The following is a 17,053-nucleotide window of genomic DNA, read 5'->3' as shown; positions in this document are numbered from 1 at the left end:
GTAATCAATTGGTTGTACTCTTGGATTGAGTCGACCTTCCTGTACAATTCTGATAACTCTACCATTCCAATTTACAATATAATTTATGAACAAAATAGCATTTTTCCCATGAATACAGGTATTTTATCAACCAGCACATTTGAGTTCAGCCACTATAATAGATAGTTGTTTTACAGCCCAGCCACCTTTAGTTAGATCTGAGGTGTGTCTAGCTAGTTGTTTTACAGCCGAGCCACCTTTAGTTAGATCTGAGGTGTGTCTAGCTAGTTGTTTTACAGCCGAGCCACCTTTAGTTAGATCTGAGGTGTTTCTAGCTAGTTGTTTTACAGCCGAGCCACCTTTAGTTAGATCTGAGGTGTGTCTAGCTAGTTGTTTTACAGCCCAGCCACCTTTAGTTAGATCTGAGGTGTGTCTAGCTAGTTGTTTTACAGCCGAGCCACCTTTAGTTAGATCTGAGGTGTGTCTAGCTAGTTGTTTTACAGCCCAGCCACCTTTAGTTAGATCTGAGGTGTGTCTAGCTAGTTGTTTTACAGCCCAGCCACCTTTAGTTAGATCTGAGGTGTGTCTAGCTAGTTGTTTTACAGCCCAGCCACCTTTAGTTAGATCTGAGGTGTGTCTAGCTAGTTGTTTTACAGCCGAGCCACCTTTAGTTAGATCTGAGGTGTGTCTAGCTAGTTGTTTTACAGCCCAGCCACCTTTAGTTAGATCTGAGGTGTGTCTAGCTAGTTGTTTTACAACCCCGCCACCTTTAGTTAGATCTGAGGTGTTTCTAGCTAGTTGTTTTACAGCCCAGCCACCTTTAGTTAGATCTGAGGTGTGTCTAGCTAGTTGTTTTACAGCCGAGCCACCTTTAGTTAGATCTGAGGTGTGTCTAGCTAGTTGTTTTACAACCGAGCCACCTTTAGTTAGATCTGAGGTGTGTCTAGCTAGTTGTTTTACAGCCCAGCCACCTTTAGTTAGATCTGAGGTGTTTCTAGCTAGTTGTTTTACAGCCCAGCCACCTTTAGTTAGATCTGAGGTGTGTCTAGCTAGTTGTTTTACAGCCCAGCCACCTTTAGTTAGATCTGAGGTGTTTCTAGCTAGTTGTTTTACAGCCCAGCCACCTTTAGTTAGATCTGAGGTGTTTCTAGCTAGTTGTTTTACAGCACAGCCACCTTTAGTTAGATCTGAGGTGTGTCTAGCTAGTTGTTTTACAGCCCAGCCACCTTTAGTTAGATCTGAGGTGTTTCTAGGTAGTTGTTTTACAACCCAGCCACCTTTAGTTAGATCTGAGGTGTGTCTAGCTAGTTGTTTTACAGCCGAGCCACCTTTAGTTAGATCTGAGGTGTTTCTAGCTAGTTGTTTTACAGCCCAGCCACCTTTAGTTAGATCTGAGGTGTTTCTAGCTAGTTGTTTTACAGCCCAGCCACCTTTAGTTAGATCTGAGGTGTGTCTAGCTAGTTGTTTTACAGCCGAGCCACCTTTAGTTAGATCTGAGGTGTGTCTAGCTAGTTGTTTTACAGCCGAGCCACCTTTAGTTAGATCTGAGGTGTGTCTAGCTAGTTGTTTTACAGCCCAGCCACCTTTAGTTAGATCTGAGGTGTGTCTAGCTAGTTGTTTTACAGCCGAGCCACCTTTAGTTAGATCTGAGGTGTGTCTAGCTAGTTGTTTTACAGCCGAGCCACCTTTAGTTAGATCTGAGGTGTTTCTAGCTAGTTGTTTTACAGCCCAGCCACCTTTAGTTAGATCTGAGGTGTTTCTAGCTAGTTGTTTTACAACCCAGCCACCTTTAGTTAGATCTGAGGTGTTTCTAGCTAGTTGTTTTACAGCCGAGCCACCTTTAGTTAGATCTGAGGTGTTTCTAGCTAGTTGTTTTACAGCCCAGCTCTCCAAGGGGGAGAAATCAAGCTCTTTAACATATGGATAATATTACATCATAAGTTTTTACTTTACAGGATATTGCTGCAGGCTGATTGGATATCAGGCAGCCCCGAACATACACACACAAAACAAAACAAACACATGCCCACAGCGGTGTAATCACGGAGGGAGGGAGGGAGGGAGGGAGGGGGAGGGAGGGAGGGAGGGAGGGAGGGAGGGAGGGAGGGAGGGAGGGAGGGAGGGAGGGAGGGAGGGAGGTGCCAGTCCAGTAAAAAAGAGAAGGGTCCTCTCCTCTCTCACAAGAGTTAGATGTCTGTGTGAAAGACAGCCAGTCTATACATGATGAGGTAGGAGGGGAGGAGGGTGAGAGGGACCCTGGATCGGTGGTTTAAAAAAGAGCTGCCTACTACTACTACAATGTTACCACTATGGCCCCCCTGGCTCTAATGGTCTAGTGATGACCAGGATCTAATGGTCTAGTGATGACCAGGCTCTAATGGTCTAGTGATGACCAGGCTCTAATAGTCTAGTGATGACCAGGCTCTAATAGTCTAGTGATGACCAGGCTCTAATAGTCTAGTGATGACCAGGATCTAATGGTCTAGTGATGACCAGGCTCTAATGGTCTAGTGATGACCAGGCTCTAATGGTCTAGTGATGACCAGGATCTAATGGTCTAGTGATGACCAGGATCTAATGGTCTAGTGATGACCAGGCTCTAATAGTCTAGTGATGACCAGGCTCTAATGGTCTAGTGATGACCAGGCTCTAATAGTCTAGTGATGACCAGGGTCTAATGGTCTAGTGATGACCAGGATCTAATGGTCTAGTGATGACCAGGATCTAATGGTCTAGTGATGACCAGGATCTAATGGTCTAGTGATGACCAGGATCTAATGGTCTAGTGATGACCAGGATCTAATGGTCTAGTGATGAACAGGATCTAATGGTCTAGTGATGACCAGGATCTAATGGTCTAGTGATGACCAGGATCTAATGGTATAGTGATGACCAGGATCTAATGGTCTAGTGATGACCAGGATCTAATGGTCTAGTGATGACCAGGATCTAATGGTCTAGTGATGACCAGGATCTAATGGTCTAGTGATGACCAGGCTCTAATGGTATAGTGATGACCAGGCTCTAATAGTCTAGTGATGACCAGGCTCTAATGGTCTAGTGATGACCAGGCTCTAATGGTCTAGTGATGACCAGGCTCTAATAGTCTAGTGATGACCAGGCTCTAATGGTCTAGTGATGACCAGGATCTAATGGTCTAGTGATGACCAGGATCTAATGGTCTAGTGATGACCAGGATCTAATGGTCTAGTGATGACCAGGATCTAATGGTCTAGTGATGACCAGGATCTAATGGTCTAGTGATGAACAGGATCTAATGGTCTAGTGATGACCAGGATCTAATGGTCTAGTGATGACCAGGATCTAATGGTATAGTGATGACCAGGATCTAATGGTCTAGTGATGACCAGGATCTAATGGTCTAGTGATGACCAGGATCTAATGGTCTAGTGATGACCAGGATCTAATGGTCTAGTGATGACCAGGCTCTAATGGTATAGTGATGACCAGGCTCTAATAGTCTAGTGATGACCAGGCTCTAATGGTCTAGTGATGACCAGGCTCTAATGGTCTAGTGATGACCAGGCTCTAATAGTCTAGTGATGACCAGGATCTAATGGTCTAGTGATGACCAGGATCTAATGGTCTAGTGATGACCAGGATCTAATGGTCTAGTGATGACCAGGATCTAATAGTCTAGTGATGACCAGGATCTAATAGTCTAGTGATGACCAGGCTCTAATGGTCTAGTGATGACCAGGCTCTAATGGTCTAGTGATGACCAGGCTCTAATGGTCTAGTGATGACCAGGCTCTAATGGTCTAGTGATGACCAGGCTCTAATAGTCTAGTGATGACCAGGCTATAATGGTATAGTGATGACCAGGCTATAATGGTATAGTGATTAACAGGCTATAATGGTCTAGTGATGACCAGGATCTAATGGTCTAGTGATGACCAGGATCTAATGGTATAGTGATGACCAGGATCTAATGGTCTAGTGATGACCAGGCTATAATGGTATAGTGATGACCAGGATCTAATGGTCTAGTGATGACCAGGCTATAATGGTATAGTGATGACCAGGATCTAATGGTCTAGTGATGACCAGGATCTAATGGTCTAGTGATGACCAGGATCTAATGGTCTAGTGATGACCAGGATCTAATGGTCTAGTGGTGACCAGGATCTCATGGTCTAGTGATGACCAGGATCTCATGGTCTAGTGATGACCAGGATCTAATGGTCTAGTGATGACCAGGATCTAATAGTCTAGTGATGACCAGGATCTAATAGTCTAGTGATGACCAGGATCTAATAGTCAAGTGGTGACCAGGATCTAATGGTCTAGTGATGACCAGGATCTAATGGTCTAGTGATGACCAGGCTCTAATGGTCTAGTGATGACCAGGCTCTAATAGTCTAGTGATGACCAGGCTATAATGGTATAGTGATTAACAGGCTATAATGGTATAGTGATGACCAGGATCTAATGGTCTAGTGATGACCAGGATCTAATGGTATAGTGATGACCAGGATCTAATGGTCTAGTGATGACCAGGCTATAATGGTATAGTGATGACCAGGATCTAATGGTCTAGTGATGACCAGGATCTCATGGTCTAGTGATGACCAGGATCTAATAGTCTAGTGATGACCAGGATCTAATAGTCTAGTGATGACCAGGACCTAATGGTCTAGTGATGACCAGGATCTAATAGTCTAGTGATGACCAGGATCTAATAGTCTAGTGATGACCAGGATCTAATGGTCTAGTGATGACCAGGATCTAATTGTCTAGTGATGACCAGGCTCTAATAGTCTAGTGATGACCAGGCTCTAATGGTCTAGTGATGACCAGGCTCTAATGGTCTAGTGATGACCAGGCTCGAATGGTCTAGTGATGACCAGGATCTAATGGTCTACATGGTTAAAACTTGTCTACATTTACATTTAAGTCATTTGGCAGACGCTCTTATCCAGAGCGACTTACAAATTGGTGAATTCACCTTATGACATCCAGTGGAACAGCCACTTTACAATAGTGCATCTAAATCATTTAAGGGGGGGTGAGAAGGATTACTTTATCCTATCCTAGGTATTCCTTAAAGATAGGATAAAGTAATCCTTCTCACCCCCCCCTTAAATGATTTAGATGCACTATTGTAAAGTGGCTGTTCCACTGGATGTCATAAGGTGAATTCACCAATTTGTAAGTCGCTCTGGATAAGAGCGTCTGCCAAATGACTTAAATGTAAATGTAAATGTAGACAAATGTCTGAATATTACAGTCTATTTGGATATATTCCCTTTCTCTGCTGTTTTCGTTTGTCTGTCTGTCTGTCTGTCTGTCTGTCTGTCTGTCTGTCTGTCTGTCTGTCTGTCTGTCTAGGTGCATGGGTCCTCGATATGTTTCTGTTTTGTAATGGGTTGGCTGCAAGCCGACACACACGCTCCTGTCAGAGGGAGATCCTAGCATTTTTGGGTGTGAGCCAGGCTGGAATGCCACCTGCTCTACTTTCTTGCATTTCCTGTCCTCCTGCCAAAACATACGCAATCTTATTTTAAAATGTTGTTTTCTCTCTCTCGCTCTTCTCTTAGCTCGTTTCAACCAGCTATCTGAAGATGAATGTACTGACTATGACTGGTCCACCTAGCTATCTGAAGATGAATGTACTGACTATGACTGGTCCACCTTGCTATCTGGAGATGAATGTACTGACTATGACTGGTCCACCTAGCTATCTGAAGATGAATGTACTGACTATGACTGGTCCACCTTGCTATCTGAAGATGAATGTACTGACTATGACTGGTCCACCTAGCTATCTGGAGATGAATGTACTGACTATGACTGGTCCACCTAGCTATCTGAAGATGAATGTTCTGACTATGACTGGTCCACCTAGCTATCTGAAGATGAATGTACTGACTATGACTGGTCCACCTAGCTATCTGGAGATGAATGTACTGACTATGACTGGTCCACCTAGCTATCTGAAGATGAATGTACTGACTATGACTGGTCCACCTAGCTATCTGGAGATGAATGTACTGACTATGACTGGTCCACCTAGGTATCTGGAGATAAATGTACTGACTATGACTGTGATATGTGGTTGTTTCACCTAGCTATCTGAAGATGAATGTACTGACTATGACTGGTCCACCTAGCTATCTGGAGATGAATGTTCTGACTATGACTGGTCCACCTAGCTATCTGGAGATGAATGTACTGACTATGACTGGTCCACCTAGCTATCTGAAGATGAATGTACTGACTATAAATCCCTCTGGATAAAACCATCTGCTAAATGTCTACAATGTCAAATGTAAATGTTTCACATACAGATCTCATATCACTCTATTGAATGATTTGTTATTTATTTGTTAAAATGTTGTTGTTTTTTTACATTAGACTGTGTAAAACGGAGCTGCACTACTGATTCCTCTGAGAGTGAGGTGGATATTTAGCATTTAGCAGAAAACCATCCTTATTTATCGCTCTGAAATGAAACCATGAAGTGATAGATTTTAAACAAATACATGTCTGTCATTCAACAACCTCATGACATGATAATATGGTGAAAAAACACACCAATCTCTTTCAATAAAATCTAATTTACCAACATTTCTGAAAATGGATATATAGCGTTTTGGAATTAAACTCTTCCTGTGTTCTGTCTAAAAGTAATTAATTCTTCAACGTTTGGTGTAAAATGCTCACAGTATGATCCCACCCAATAGGACACACGACTCCTATTTCACATACAGAATAGATGCCTAAACTTAAGTGAGGGTACTTTCTGGAGTGCAAATGTCTTTTAAAAAAACCTGTTGAACATCCTCTAGAGACGCTACAGATGTAGGATCTTAATTTGAGCCAGTTTACTACAGAAGGAAAATAATCCTGCAGAAGGACAAAAATATGTGAATGACTATGTGGATTATAACTAATGGACATTTTTGTAGGGGTTGATACATTTTTTCATTGGAGGAAATCAAGTCTGAAATTTCAAAGTGGAAATTACAAACGTTTGAAGCCTTTTTAAAACTCAAATACGCCACATATTTGCATTTCTTATGGAAATTAAGATCTTACGTCTGTATAGTCAAACATACGTTTCAATTGTGTTTTGGACGTAGTAAAGGTTTCATTCTATGCTGATTTAGTACGGAGATTGGGTTGTTATCAACAGGGTTAGTGCAGTCAGTGGAGTCTATGTTGAGTAAAGTTTCATGTGAAGGTATTACTTATTACAAGTCAGCTTTACCTGTTTGAATTGCTCGTCGTAAGTCCATTCGTGTTGCTGAGACTGTGGTGCCATCCCGCCCAGGGTCTCTGACTGCCGGGGCGCAGCGAAGGACGGAGGGGCTCTGGACATGAGATGTACAAGTGTGACCTTTGACGAGTCTCCCGCTCCGGGGTGCATGGGGTGGCGGGGCTGGTAGTGGCTGAGAGCCCCCTCTATGTCCTCCTCATCGTCCACGATTCCCTCGTTGTCCATATCCCTGTTGTCATCATTTATACCTCGGTCCATGCCCTCTGGATCATCGTCCATATCGGAGTCGGCTTTGGCCGAGTGCCTGCGAGCGTCAAGACTGTGAGGGAGAGCCAGTTCCCGTTCAGCGGAGCTCGCCAACCCGAGAGAAGAGTTCGCTATTCCCGCAGCGAAAGCGCCACGGACCGCTGCCTGGTAGTGGCGGAAGGCGAGGGCTTGTTGATGGATCTGGGACTCGACCATGGAGCGGAGGTCTTTCTCTTTCTCCGCCTGACGGAGCTTCTCTTCTAGCGCCAGGCGGGCAGCCTGCTGTCTTTGGAGGTTTTCCATGACCGCCTCCAGCTTCATGCCTCCGCCGTTGGGCTGGTCGGACTGTGAGTGTGAACCGGGGAAGTGGCTGTGTGTCGAGGCAGAGGAGACGAGCAGGGGGAGGTTGCAGGTCGAGGGGAAAGCTGCTTGCTGTGGAGGGCGTAGGGGTAAAAAATAACCACTAAAAATGAAAACTATTGTAAGTAATTAACGGTTAAGAAATAACTTTGTAATAAACTGGAAAAACAGCATGGCCATGCGTATTATGCTGATGTGGCCGGCATTTGGCCACTGTAGTCGATATATCCTAAAACGTGGTTTCTAACGTGTTAAAAGTGCAACATAAATATACTACAATGTAAACTACTGTATTTCGTAAATGAACGTGGCTAACAAAGTAATATGTTGTCCTGTATAATGCTGATGCCGCTATAATAGGCTCGTGTGTACGGTGACAAAATAAACATGAACATTAAACCATTGGTATTATTTCTCTATAACGCATCCGAAACGTTCGTGTCAATCAATCTATTGAAGAGTTTACAATTAAATGTTGTGTCAAAAGTTACTTTACTGTAAATGTGATTCAAACATCTACATACTATTAACAACAACTAATCAACGTGGTTAGAGAAGGAACCAAATGTGATGCTTACCAAAGCAGATTTAGTTGCTAAACTGGTGTCATCAACCATGCTTCGGTAGTCAGATCAGACCGAAATATCGAACAGTTCACGAAGTATCTCCTTTCAATGTTAGATGTGGAAGTGTTCCTGAATCCTGATTGAACATCGGGATCCGTGTCTCGATTGGAGCAAACAGAATAATGTGTATAAATGTAGTCGCAGTGATCGAGTCTTTAAACCCTGAAGATTTTGGCAAGAAGTGGCAACTGTAATCAGAATGACCTCTCCAGGCGAAGGATCAACCCTGTAGTCAGACTCGACCATGGAGCGGAATGACCTCTCCAGGCAAAGGATCAACCCTGTAGTCAGAATGACCTCTCCAGGCGAAGGATCAACCCTGTAGTCAGAATAACCTCTCCGGGCGAAGGATCAACCCTGTAGTCAGAATAACCTCTCCAGGCGAAGGATCGGCCCTTCTGCTCCCATTTGCTAACAACACGTCAATACAGTGATATACGGAGGGCAGGGTCTACTGACGACCTAGGAAATACACTTTAACAACCGCAGAGAACCGACGGATCCCACGTCGCCAAGTGTTGGAAACCATCCAAAAGGGGTCTGTTAATAGGTTACACGTTCTGTAATCTATAAATACATGTTGTTATTCATGAGGCTATTTAGCCTGGACCCAGTCCTATACACACAGACCTAGTCGTTTCACACAACCTCTGGGCCTACTACGTAGGCTACGTACTGTTGTTGTTGTTTTTCTCCACATAAATACATTAAGGGGTTTTGTTTTTTTGGTGCAACGTAAACGTTTTAATTCCGTAAAAGAACAAGCAAATAGGTCTACGTGCTTACGGCAGAGCGGGGAAACTGTTTCGCGTTCCATTGCAGGTCATGGCTCAAAGGGGTCCAGTTTTTGTCAAATTAACGTCAAAAGTTTTTTTTTATTTGAGTTGCATTTTAGATAACCCTTTTCCTAACCTTAACCCAATTCTCCTAACCTGCTACATTAATTATCATAGACTGCCTTGTAAGTTATCCTAATTTGCTACGAAAAGCTGGATACCTTCTAGTCATTCCCTCCATTACCAGTGGCAGAATGTTTTTAACATTTCACTCAACTCAATTCCCATCTAAATGTATACATGCTGACAGATTACACCTCTTAAAAGTGACCCCATTCCATATGGTAAATTAATTGGCACAAAAGCCTACGACACAGAACCAGAGGACATAGGCCTAGCTAAGCCTACAACCTAGAACCAGAGGACATAGGCCTAGCTAAGCCTACAACCTAGAACCAGAGGACATAGGCCTAGCTAAGCCTACAACCTAGAACCAGAGGACATAGGCCTAGCTAAGCCTACAACCCAGAACCAGAGGACATAGGCCTAGCTAAGCCTACAACCTAGAACCAGAGGACATAGGCCTAGCTAAGCCTACAACCTAGAACCAGAGGACATAAGCCTAGCTAAGCCTACAACCCAGAACCAGAGGACATAGGCCTAGCTAAGCCTACAACCCAGAACCAGAGGACATAGGCCTAGCTAAGCCTACAACCCAGAACCAGAGGACATAAGCCCAGCTCAGCCTACAACCCAGAACCAGAGGACATAGGCCTACCGAAGCCTACTACTCAGAACCAGAGGACATAAGCCTAGCTAAGCCTACAACCCAGAACCAGAGGACATAGGCCTAGCTAAGCCTACTACTCAACCAGAGGACATAAGCCCAGCTAAGCCTACAACCCAGAACCAGAGGACATAAGCCCAGCTAAGCCTACAACCCAGAACCAGAGGACATAAGCCCAGCTAAGCCTACAACCCAGAACCAGAGGACATAAGCCTAGCTAAGCCTACTACTCAGAACCAGAGGACATAGGCCTAGCTAAGCCTATAACCCAGAACCAGAGGACATAGGCCTAGCTAAGCCTACTACTCAGAACCAGAGGACATAGGCCTAGCTAAGCCTACAACCCAGAACCAGAGGACATAGGCCTAGCTAAGCCGACAACCCAGAGCCAGAGGACATAGGCCTAGCAAAGCCGACAACCCAGAACCAGAGGACATAGGCCTAGCTAAGCCTGCAACACAGAACCAGAGGACATAGGCCTAGCTAAGCCGACAACCCAGAACCAGAGGACATAGACCTAGCTAAGCATACCGAAGGGCATCATAAACACAAACTGCACCAGGAAAAGAAAACTGTGAGTGTTTGAAACGACTTGCTTCATCTGCTTGATGCGCTGCTTGTTGTCACTTGTTTCCATTCAATACATGAGGTTGACATCGCCTATCGCAGCAGACCAGGAAACACTGACGTTCTGGAGTAGAATAAAGGTTCATGTGAAAGTAATGAATACAGTCATTTTAACACCTTTTGTATTTTCGTACTCTGAATCATAGACTGTACAACATATGGTCTCTAAATATACCTTTGGTACAATGCAAATATGTGCTTATCAACTCCAAAGGAAACACTTATAATTCTAGTGACTGTGTTTTTCTAGTATAATGCATTTGTTTAGCTGTATTTATCATGTGTCAATTGTGCTGTTATGTGTTTACTATCTAATCCAAAATGCCACAAACTAAGTTTCCTCTGGGAAAATTAAAGCTATTATTTTCTATTCTCTTCTGTTCTATTCTGTTCACTTCTATTCTGTTCTCTTCTATTCTGTTCACTTCTATTCTGTTCTCTTCTGTTGTAATATATTCTCTTCTATTCTGTTCCATTCTCTTATCTTCTATTTTCTTCTGTTCTGTTCTCTTCATTTCTATTTTCTTCAGTTCTCTTCTGTTCTATTCTCTTCTGTTCTATTCTTGTCACAACGAGGAGACCAAGGCACAGCGTGATAAGCATACATTCTTCTTTTAATGAAGGAAAAACACTAAACATACTAACAAAGAAACAAAACGACCGTGAAGCTATATAACACGAGTGCTGACAGGCAACAACACATAGACAATTACCCACAAAACCAAAATGGAAAATGGCAACCTAAATAGCATCCCCAATCAGAGACAACGATAACAGCTGCCTCTGATTGGGAACCAACTCAGGCCACCATAGACCTACATTTACCTAGACAAACCAAAACCCCATAGATATGCAAAAAAACCTAGACTAGGGGAAAAACACACATACCACCGTCACACCCTGACCTAACCAAAATAATAAAGAAAACAAAGATAACTAAGGTCAGGGCGTGACAATTCTGTTCTGTTCTATTCTCTTCTGTTCTATTCTGTTCTAATATATTCTCTTCCATTCTCTTATCTTCTCTTCTGTTCTCTTTTGTTCTAGTCTGTTCTCTTCTGTTCTCTTCTGTTCTATTCTGTTCTATTAACTTCTATTCTCTTCTATTCTCTTCTGTTCTATTATCTTTTGTAATGTTCTCTATTGTTATATTCTGTCGTCTTCTATTATTTTCTATTCTCTTCTGTTCTCTTCTATTCTCTTCTGTTATATTCTATTCTCTTCATTTCTCTTCTCTTCTATTATTTTCTCTTCTTTTCTCTTCTATTCTCTTCTGTTCTCTTCATTTCTATTCTGTTATTTTCTCGTCTCTTCTGTTCTCTTCTGTTCTATTCTAAAGGCTTAAGTTTGATGCTTTGTGTTTACTGTGTTTATATTGTATATATTGTAGTTCTACGTTGACTTTGTGTTTACTGTATTTATATTGTATATATTGTAGTTCTATGTTGACTTTGTGTTTACTGTATTTATATTGTATATATTGTCGTTCCATGTTTACTGTATTTATATTGTATATATTGTAGTTCTACGTTGACTTTGTTTTTACTGTATTTATATTGTATATATTGTAGTTCTACGTTGACTTTGTGTTTACTGTATTTATATAATATATATTGTAGTTCTATGTTGACTTTGTGTTTACTGTATTTATATTGTATATATTGTAGTTCTATGTTGACTTTGTGTTTACTGTATTTATATTGTATATATTGTAGTTCCATGTTGACTTTGTGTTTACTGTATTTATATAATATATATTGTAGTTTTATGTTGACTTTGTGTTTACTGTATTTATATTATATATATTGTAGTTCTACGTTGACTTTGTGTTTACTGTATTTATATAATATATATTGTAGTTCTATGTTGACTTTGTGTTTACTGTATTTATGTTGTATATATTGTAGTTCTACGTTGACTTTGTGTTTACTGTATTTATATAATATATATTGTAGTTCTATGTTGACTTTGTGTTTACTGTATTTATATTGTATATATTGTAGTTCTACGTTGACTTTGTGTTTACTGTATTTATATAATATATATTGTAAGTCTATGTTCACTTTGCGGAAATTCCTCTGTATACTGTCCATATATTTGTCCATTGCTGGCAGCACCAATTCACAGAGTCAATTCTGGGTAAATGTACTTGGTGAAGGATGATGATGAAGTGGAGAAGCTAATACTCTGGTCCTGGATCACTGTGTGCCATTATCTCATTACGATGACCTCAACATAACTCCTCTTGTTGTTTTGTCCCCTGGTTACCGACCCCACGTCCCTCTAGGACAGAGAGAGAGACAGAGGGATACTTCTATGACTAAATAGATTACTTTTCATCTGAAGGGAAGACGGTTTGTTCATTGTAAGGAGAACATCAACGGTATGAACTGAAGTGTGATCAAAATATAAATTATTCACATAGAAATGACTGTAAATGTCCAACTATTTTTAAACAAAGTAGGTTGAATATTGAATGTCATTAAGAGATTGAATATATTTGACATGTTCTCTGTTCTCAGCATTATACTGTGATGTAAAGTCCTATATTTCTTTCTCTATTGTAGCAGATAGCAGGTAGCAGATAGCAGGTAATAGGTAGCAGGTAGCAGGTAATAGGTAGCAGGTAATAGGTAGCAGGTAGCAGGTAATAGGTAGCAGGTAATAGGTAGCAGGTAATAGGTAGCAGATAGCAGGTAATAGGTAGCAGGTAGCATATAGCAGGTAATAGGTAGCAGGTAGCAAGTAATAGGTTGCAGATGGCAGGTAGCAGGTAATAGGTAGCAGGTAGCGGTTAGCAGGTAATAGGTAGCAGGTAGCGGTTAGCACGTAATAGGTAGCAGGTAGCGGTTAGCAGGTAATAGGTAGCAGGTAGCGGTTAGCAGGTAATAGGTAGCAGGTAGAAGGTAATAGGTTGCAGATGGCAGGTAGCTGGCAATAGGTTGCAGATGGCAGGTAGCTGGTAATAGGTAGCAGGTAGCGGTTAGCACGTAATAGGTAGCAGGTAGCGGTTAGCACGTAATAGGTAGCAGGTAGCGGTTAGCACGTAATAGGTAGCAGGTAGCGGTTAGCAGGTAATAGGTAGCAGGTAGCGGTTAGCACGTAATAGGTAGCAGGTAGCGGTTAGCACGTAATAGGTAGCAGGTAGCAGATGTCTTGTGTTTCCAAAAGATAATTAGATTCCTTCTGTTAGGCCCAACATCAGATTCTAATCCATCTAATGAATAAGCTAAAGTTGTCATTGATATTGCACTCTATTGCGCAATAAAACATTTCACTTTACAGTATAATAAATAATACCCCAAATGGAATTCACTGATGTTCAAAGAGCAAGTTGCAATTTCAGTGTTTTAGAAGAGCATGTCTTCATTTAGTATTGTCTTGAAAGAAACCCCTCTCATTCATAACTGCAACTAAACTTCTACAAATGAGAGATCTTGAACCACAATCTATATAACCGCCAGACAAAATGGAGTCATGTTTTTATGAAGCATCGGTATGACATGGTTACACTATATTATACATCTAGAAGTGTAGGATGTAATTAGGTTAACCCCTGTGGTTACTCAACATTTACCATAATGAGTCCTCAATTAGGGTCTGCTGTGATCTTCCAGAGATGATTTGGTTGGAGCAAATGGATAATGAACAAATAGAGAGATGATTTAGGTGGAACAAATTGATAATGTCATCATTAACAGTGGAACTGACATCATTAACAGTGGATCTGACATCATTAACAGTGGAACTGACGTCATTAACAGTGGAACTGACATCATTAACAGTGGAACTGACATCATTAACAGTGGAACTGACATCATTAACAGCAGAACTGACATCATTAACAGCAGAACTGACATCATTAACAGTGGAACTGACATCATTAACAGCGGAACTGACATCATTAACAGCAGAACTGACATCATTAACAGTGGAACTGACATCATTAACAGCAGAACTGACATCATTAACAGCAGAACTGACATCATTAACAGTGGAACTGACATCATTAACAGTGGAACTGACATCATTAACAGTGGATCTGACATCATTAACAGTGGAACTGACATCATTAACAGCGGAACTGACATCATTAACAGCAGAACTGACATCGTTAACAGCAGAACTGACATCATTAACAGTGGAACTGACATCCTTAACAGCAGAACTGACATCATTAACAGTGGAACTGACATCATTAACAGTGGAACTGACATCATTAACAGTGGATCTGACATCATTAACAGTGGAACTGACATCATTAACAGTGGATCTGACATCATTAACAGTGGATCTGACATCATTAACAGTGGAACTGACATCATTAACAGTGGAACTGACATCATTAACAGTGGATCTGACATCATTAACAGTGGATCTGACATCATTAACAGTGGAACTGACATCATTAACAGTGGAACTGACATCATTAACAGTGGATCTGACATCATTAACAGTGGAACTGACATCATTAACAGTGGAACTGACATCATTAACAGCGGAACTGACATCATTAACAGTGGAACTGACATCATTAACAGTGGATCTGACATCATTAACAGTGGAACTGACATCATTAACAGTGGAACTGACATCATTAACAGTGGAACTGACATCATTAACAGTGGAACTGACATCATTAACAGTGGAACTGACATCATTAACAGTGGAACTGACATCATTAACAGTGGAACTGACATCATTAACAGTGGAACTGACATCATTAACAGTGGATCTGACATCATTAACAGTGGAACTGACATCATTAACAGTGGAACTGACATCATTAACAGCGGAACTGACATCATTAACAGTGGAACTGACATCATTAACAGTGGATCTGACATCATTAACAGCAGAACTGACATCATTAACAGCAGAACTGACATCATTAACAGTGGAACTGACATCATTAACAGTGGAACTGACATCATTAACAGTGGGACTGACATCATTAACAGCAGAACTGACATCATTAACAGCAGAAATTATATCATTAACTCACATCATGGCACTTTAGAATTAGAATGGGCAAATCTCAATGGCATTTTCTTGATTCCTCGCATCCTCTCTCCTCACCTCCTTCTCCAACCCCATTTGATGAACATTTTAGAGAGGAGGGACCTCTGATCTTCTCATCCAATGGGTTTTGAGATGGAGGCGAGAAGAGAGGACGCTATGAATCAAGGAAATGCAATTGGGATTCTCCAGAGGAGTCCAAATGTTATTAAAGGACTACCCCAGAGGAAGGTACTGCCACTATTTCAACATAATTTCTGTCTCAGATAGGAAATACACATTTTGGTAGCACCTCCGAAGAATGACAAAGGCTTCTTATGCATATTCACAAATTTGGGTTTAGGAATTTCCCCATGGAGTTGATTATCATCCATTTATAGGGCACTGACAGTTGTCAGTGTAGCTAGCTATCATGCTAACCTAATATAGCTAGCTATCATGCTAACCTAATATAGCTACCTATCATGCTAACCTACTATAGCTACCTATCATGCTAACCTAATATAGCTAGCTATCATGCTAACCTAATATAGCTACCTATCATGCTAACCTAATATTGCTACCTATCATGCTAACCTAATATAGCTAGCTAATGTTTTCTGTTCATTTTCTCCATGGCTCAGTCAGCTAAGTGGACACAAGGCTCAGTCAGCTAAGTGGACACAAGGCTGTTTATCTCATCTCAATCACAAGCAGGAATAACTTTGTAGTTGTTTTCTGATTAATAAACAAATCCATGCTGGTGGGTGGTAAAATTCAAATGAAACCCAGCTCTGAAACCAAATGTAGGCTGAAAATAATTTGAATGTCTTCAAAACGTCAACAATAAATAGGAGCTGATCGTGGACTACAGGAAACAGAGGGGCCTCTAATCCACATCGATGGGGATTGTAGTGGAGCGGGGTCGAGAGCATACTCACACATTCTTACATTGACACTCATACACACTCACACACTTTCACTCACACACTTTCACACTCACCACATATGCTGCTGCTACTGTCTATTATCTATCCTGTTGCCTGGTCATTTTACCCCTACCTATATGTACATAGCAACCTCAACTACCTCGTACCCCTGCACGTCAACTCAGTACTGGTACTCAATGTACATAGCAATGTTACTTTTACTCAACATTTGTTATTTGTTATTCACTGTGTATTTATTTATCCTGTATTTATTTCAATATATAGTATATAGACAACAAAAAAAGAAACGTCCTCTCACTGTCAACTGCATTTATTTTCAGCAAACTTAACGTGTAAATATTTATATGAACATAACAAGATTTTACAAATGAGACATAAAATGAACAAGTTCCACAGACATGTGACTAACAGAAATGTAATAATGTGTCCCTGAACAAAGGGGGGGTCAAAATCAAAAGTCA

The 17,053-nt window shown here is 41.3% G+C and overlaps 1 protein-coding gene across 4 annotated transcripts in view; it reads right to left on the bottom strand.

Moving 5' to 3' along the window:
* The window catches only part of LOC135508019 (AT-rich interactive domain-containing protein 3A-like), a 193,320-nt gene extending 184,436 nt beyond the window's left edge, over positions 1-8,884 (bottom strand). For all 4 annotated transcript variants that reach the window (XM_064927941.1, XM_064928019.1, XM_064928105.1 and 1 more), the window contains exons 1-2: positions 8,407-8,884; positions 7,214-7,900 (exon numbers count right to left, since the gene is read on the bottom strand). In XM_064927941.1, the coding sequence (XP_064784013.1) occupies positions 7,214-7,900; positions 8,407-8,445 (726 nt within the window). In that variant the 5' untranslated portion in view covers positions 8,446-8,884. The remainder of the gene's footprint in view (positions 1-7,213; positions 7,901-8,406) is intronic.
* Positions 8,885-17,053: the final 8,169 nt, after the last annotated feature.

This window comes from Oncorhynchus masou, chromosome 1, assembly GCF_036934945.1.
Source record: "Oncorhynchus masou masou isolate Uvic2021 chromosome 1, UVic_Omas_1.1, whole genome shotgun sequence".
Taxonomy (NCBI): Eukaryota; Metazoa; Chordata; class Actinopteri; order Salmoniformes; family Salmonidae; genus Oncorhynchus; species Oncorhynchus masou.
The sequence above is the reverse complement of the archived record's forward strand: the minus strand, read 5'-3'. Positions and strand labels throughout refer to the sequence as shown.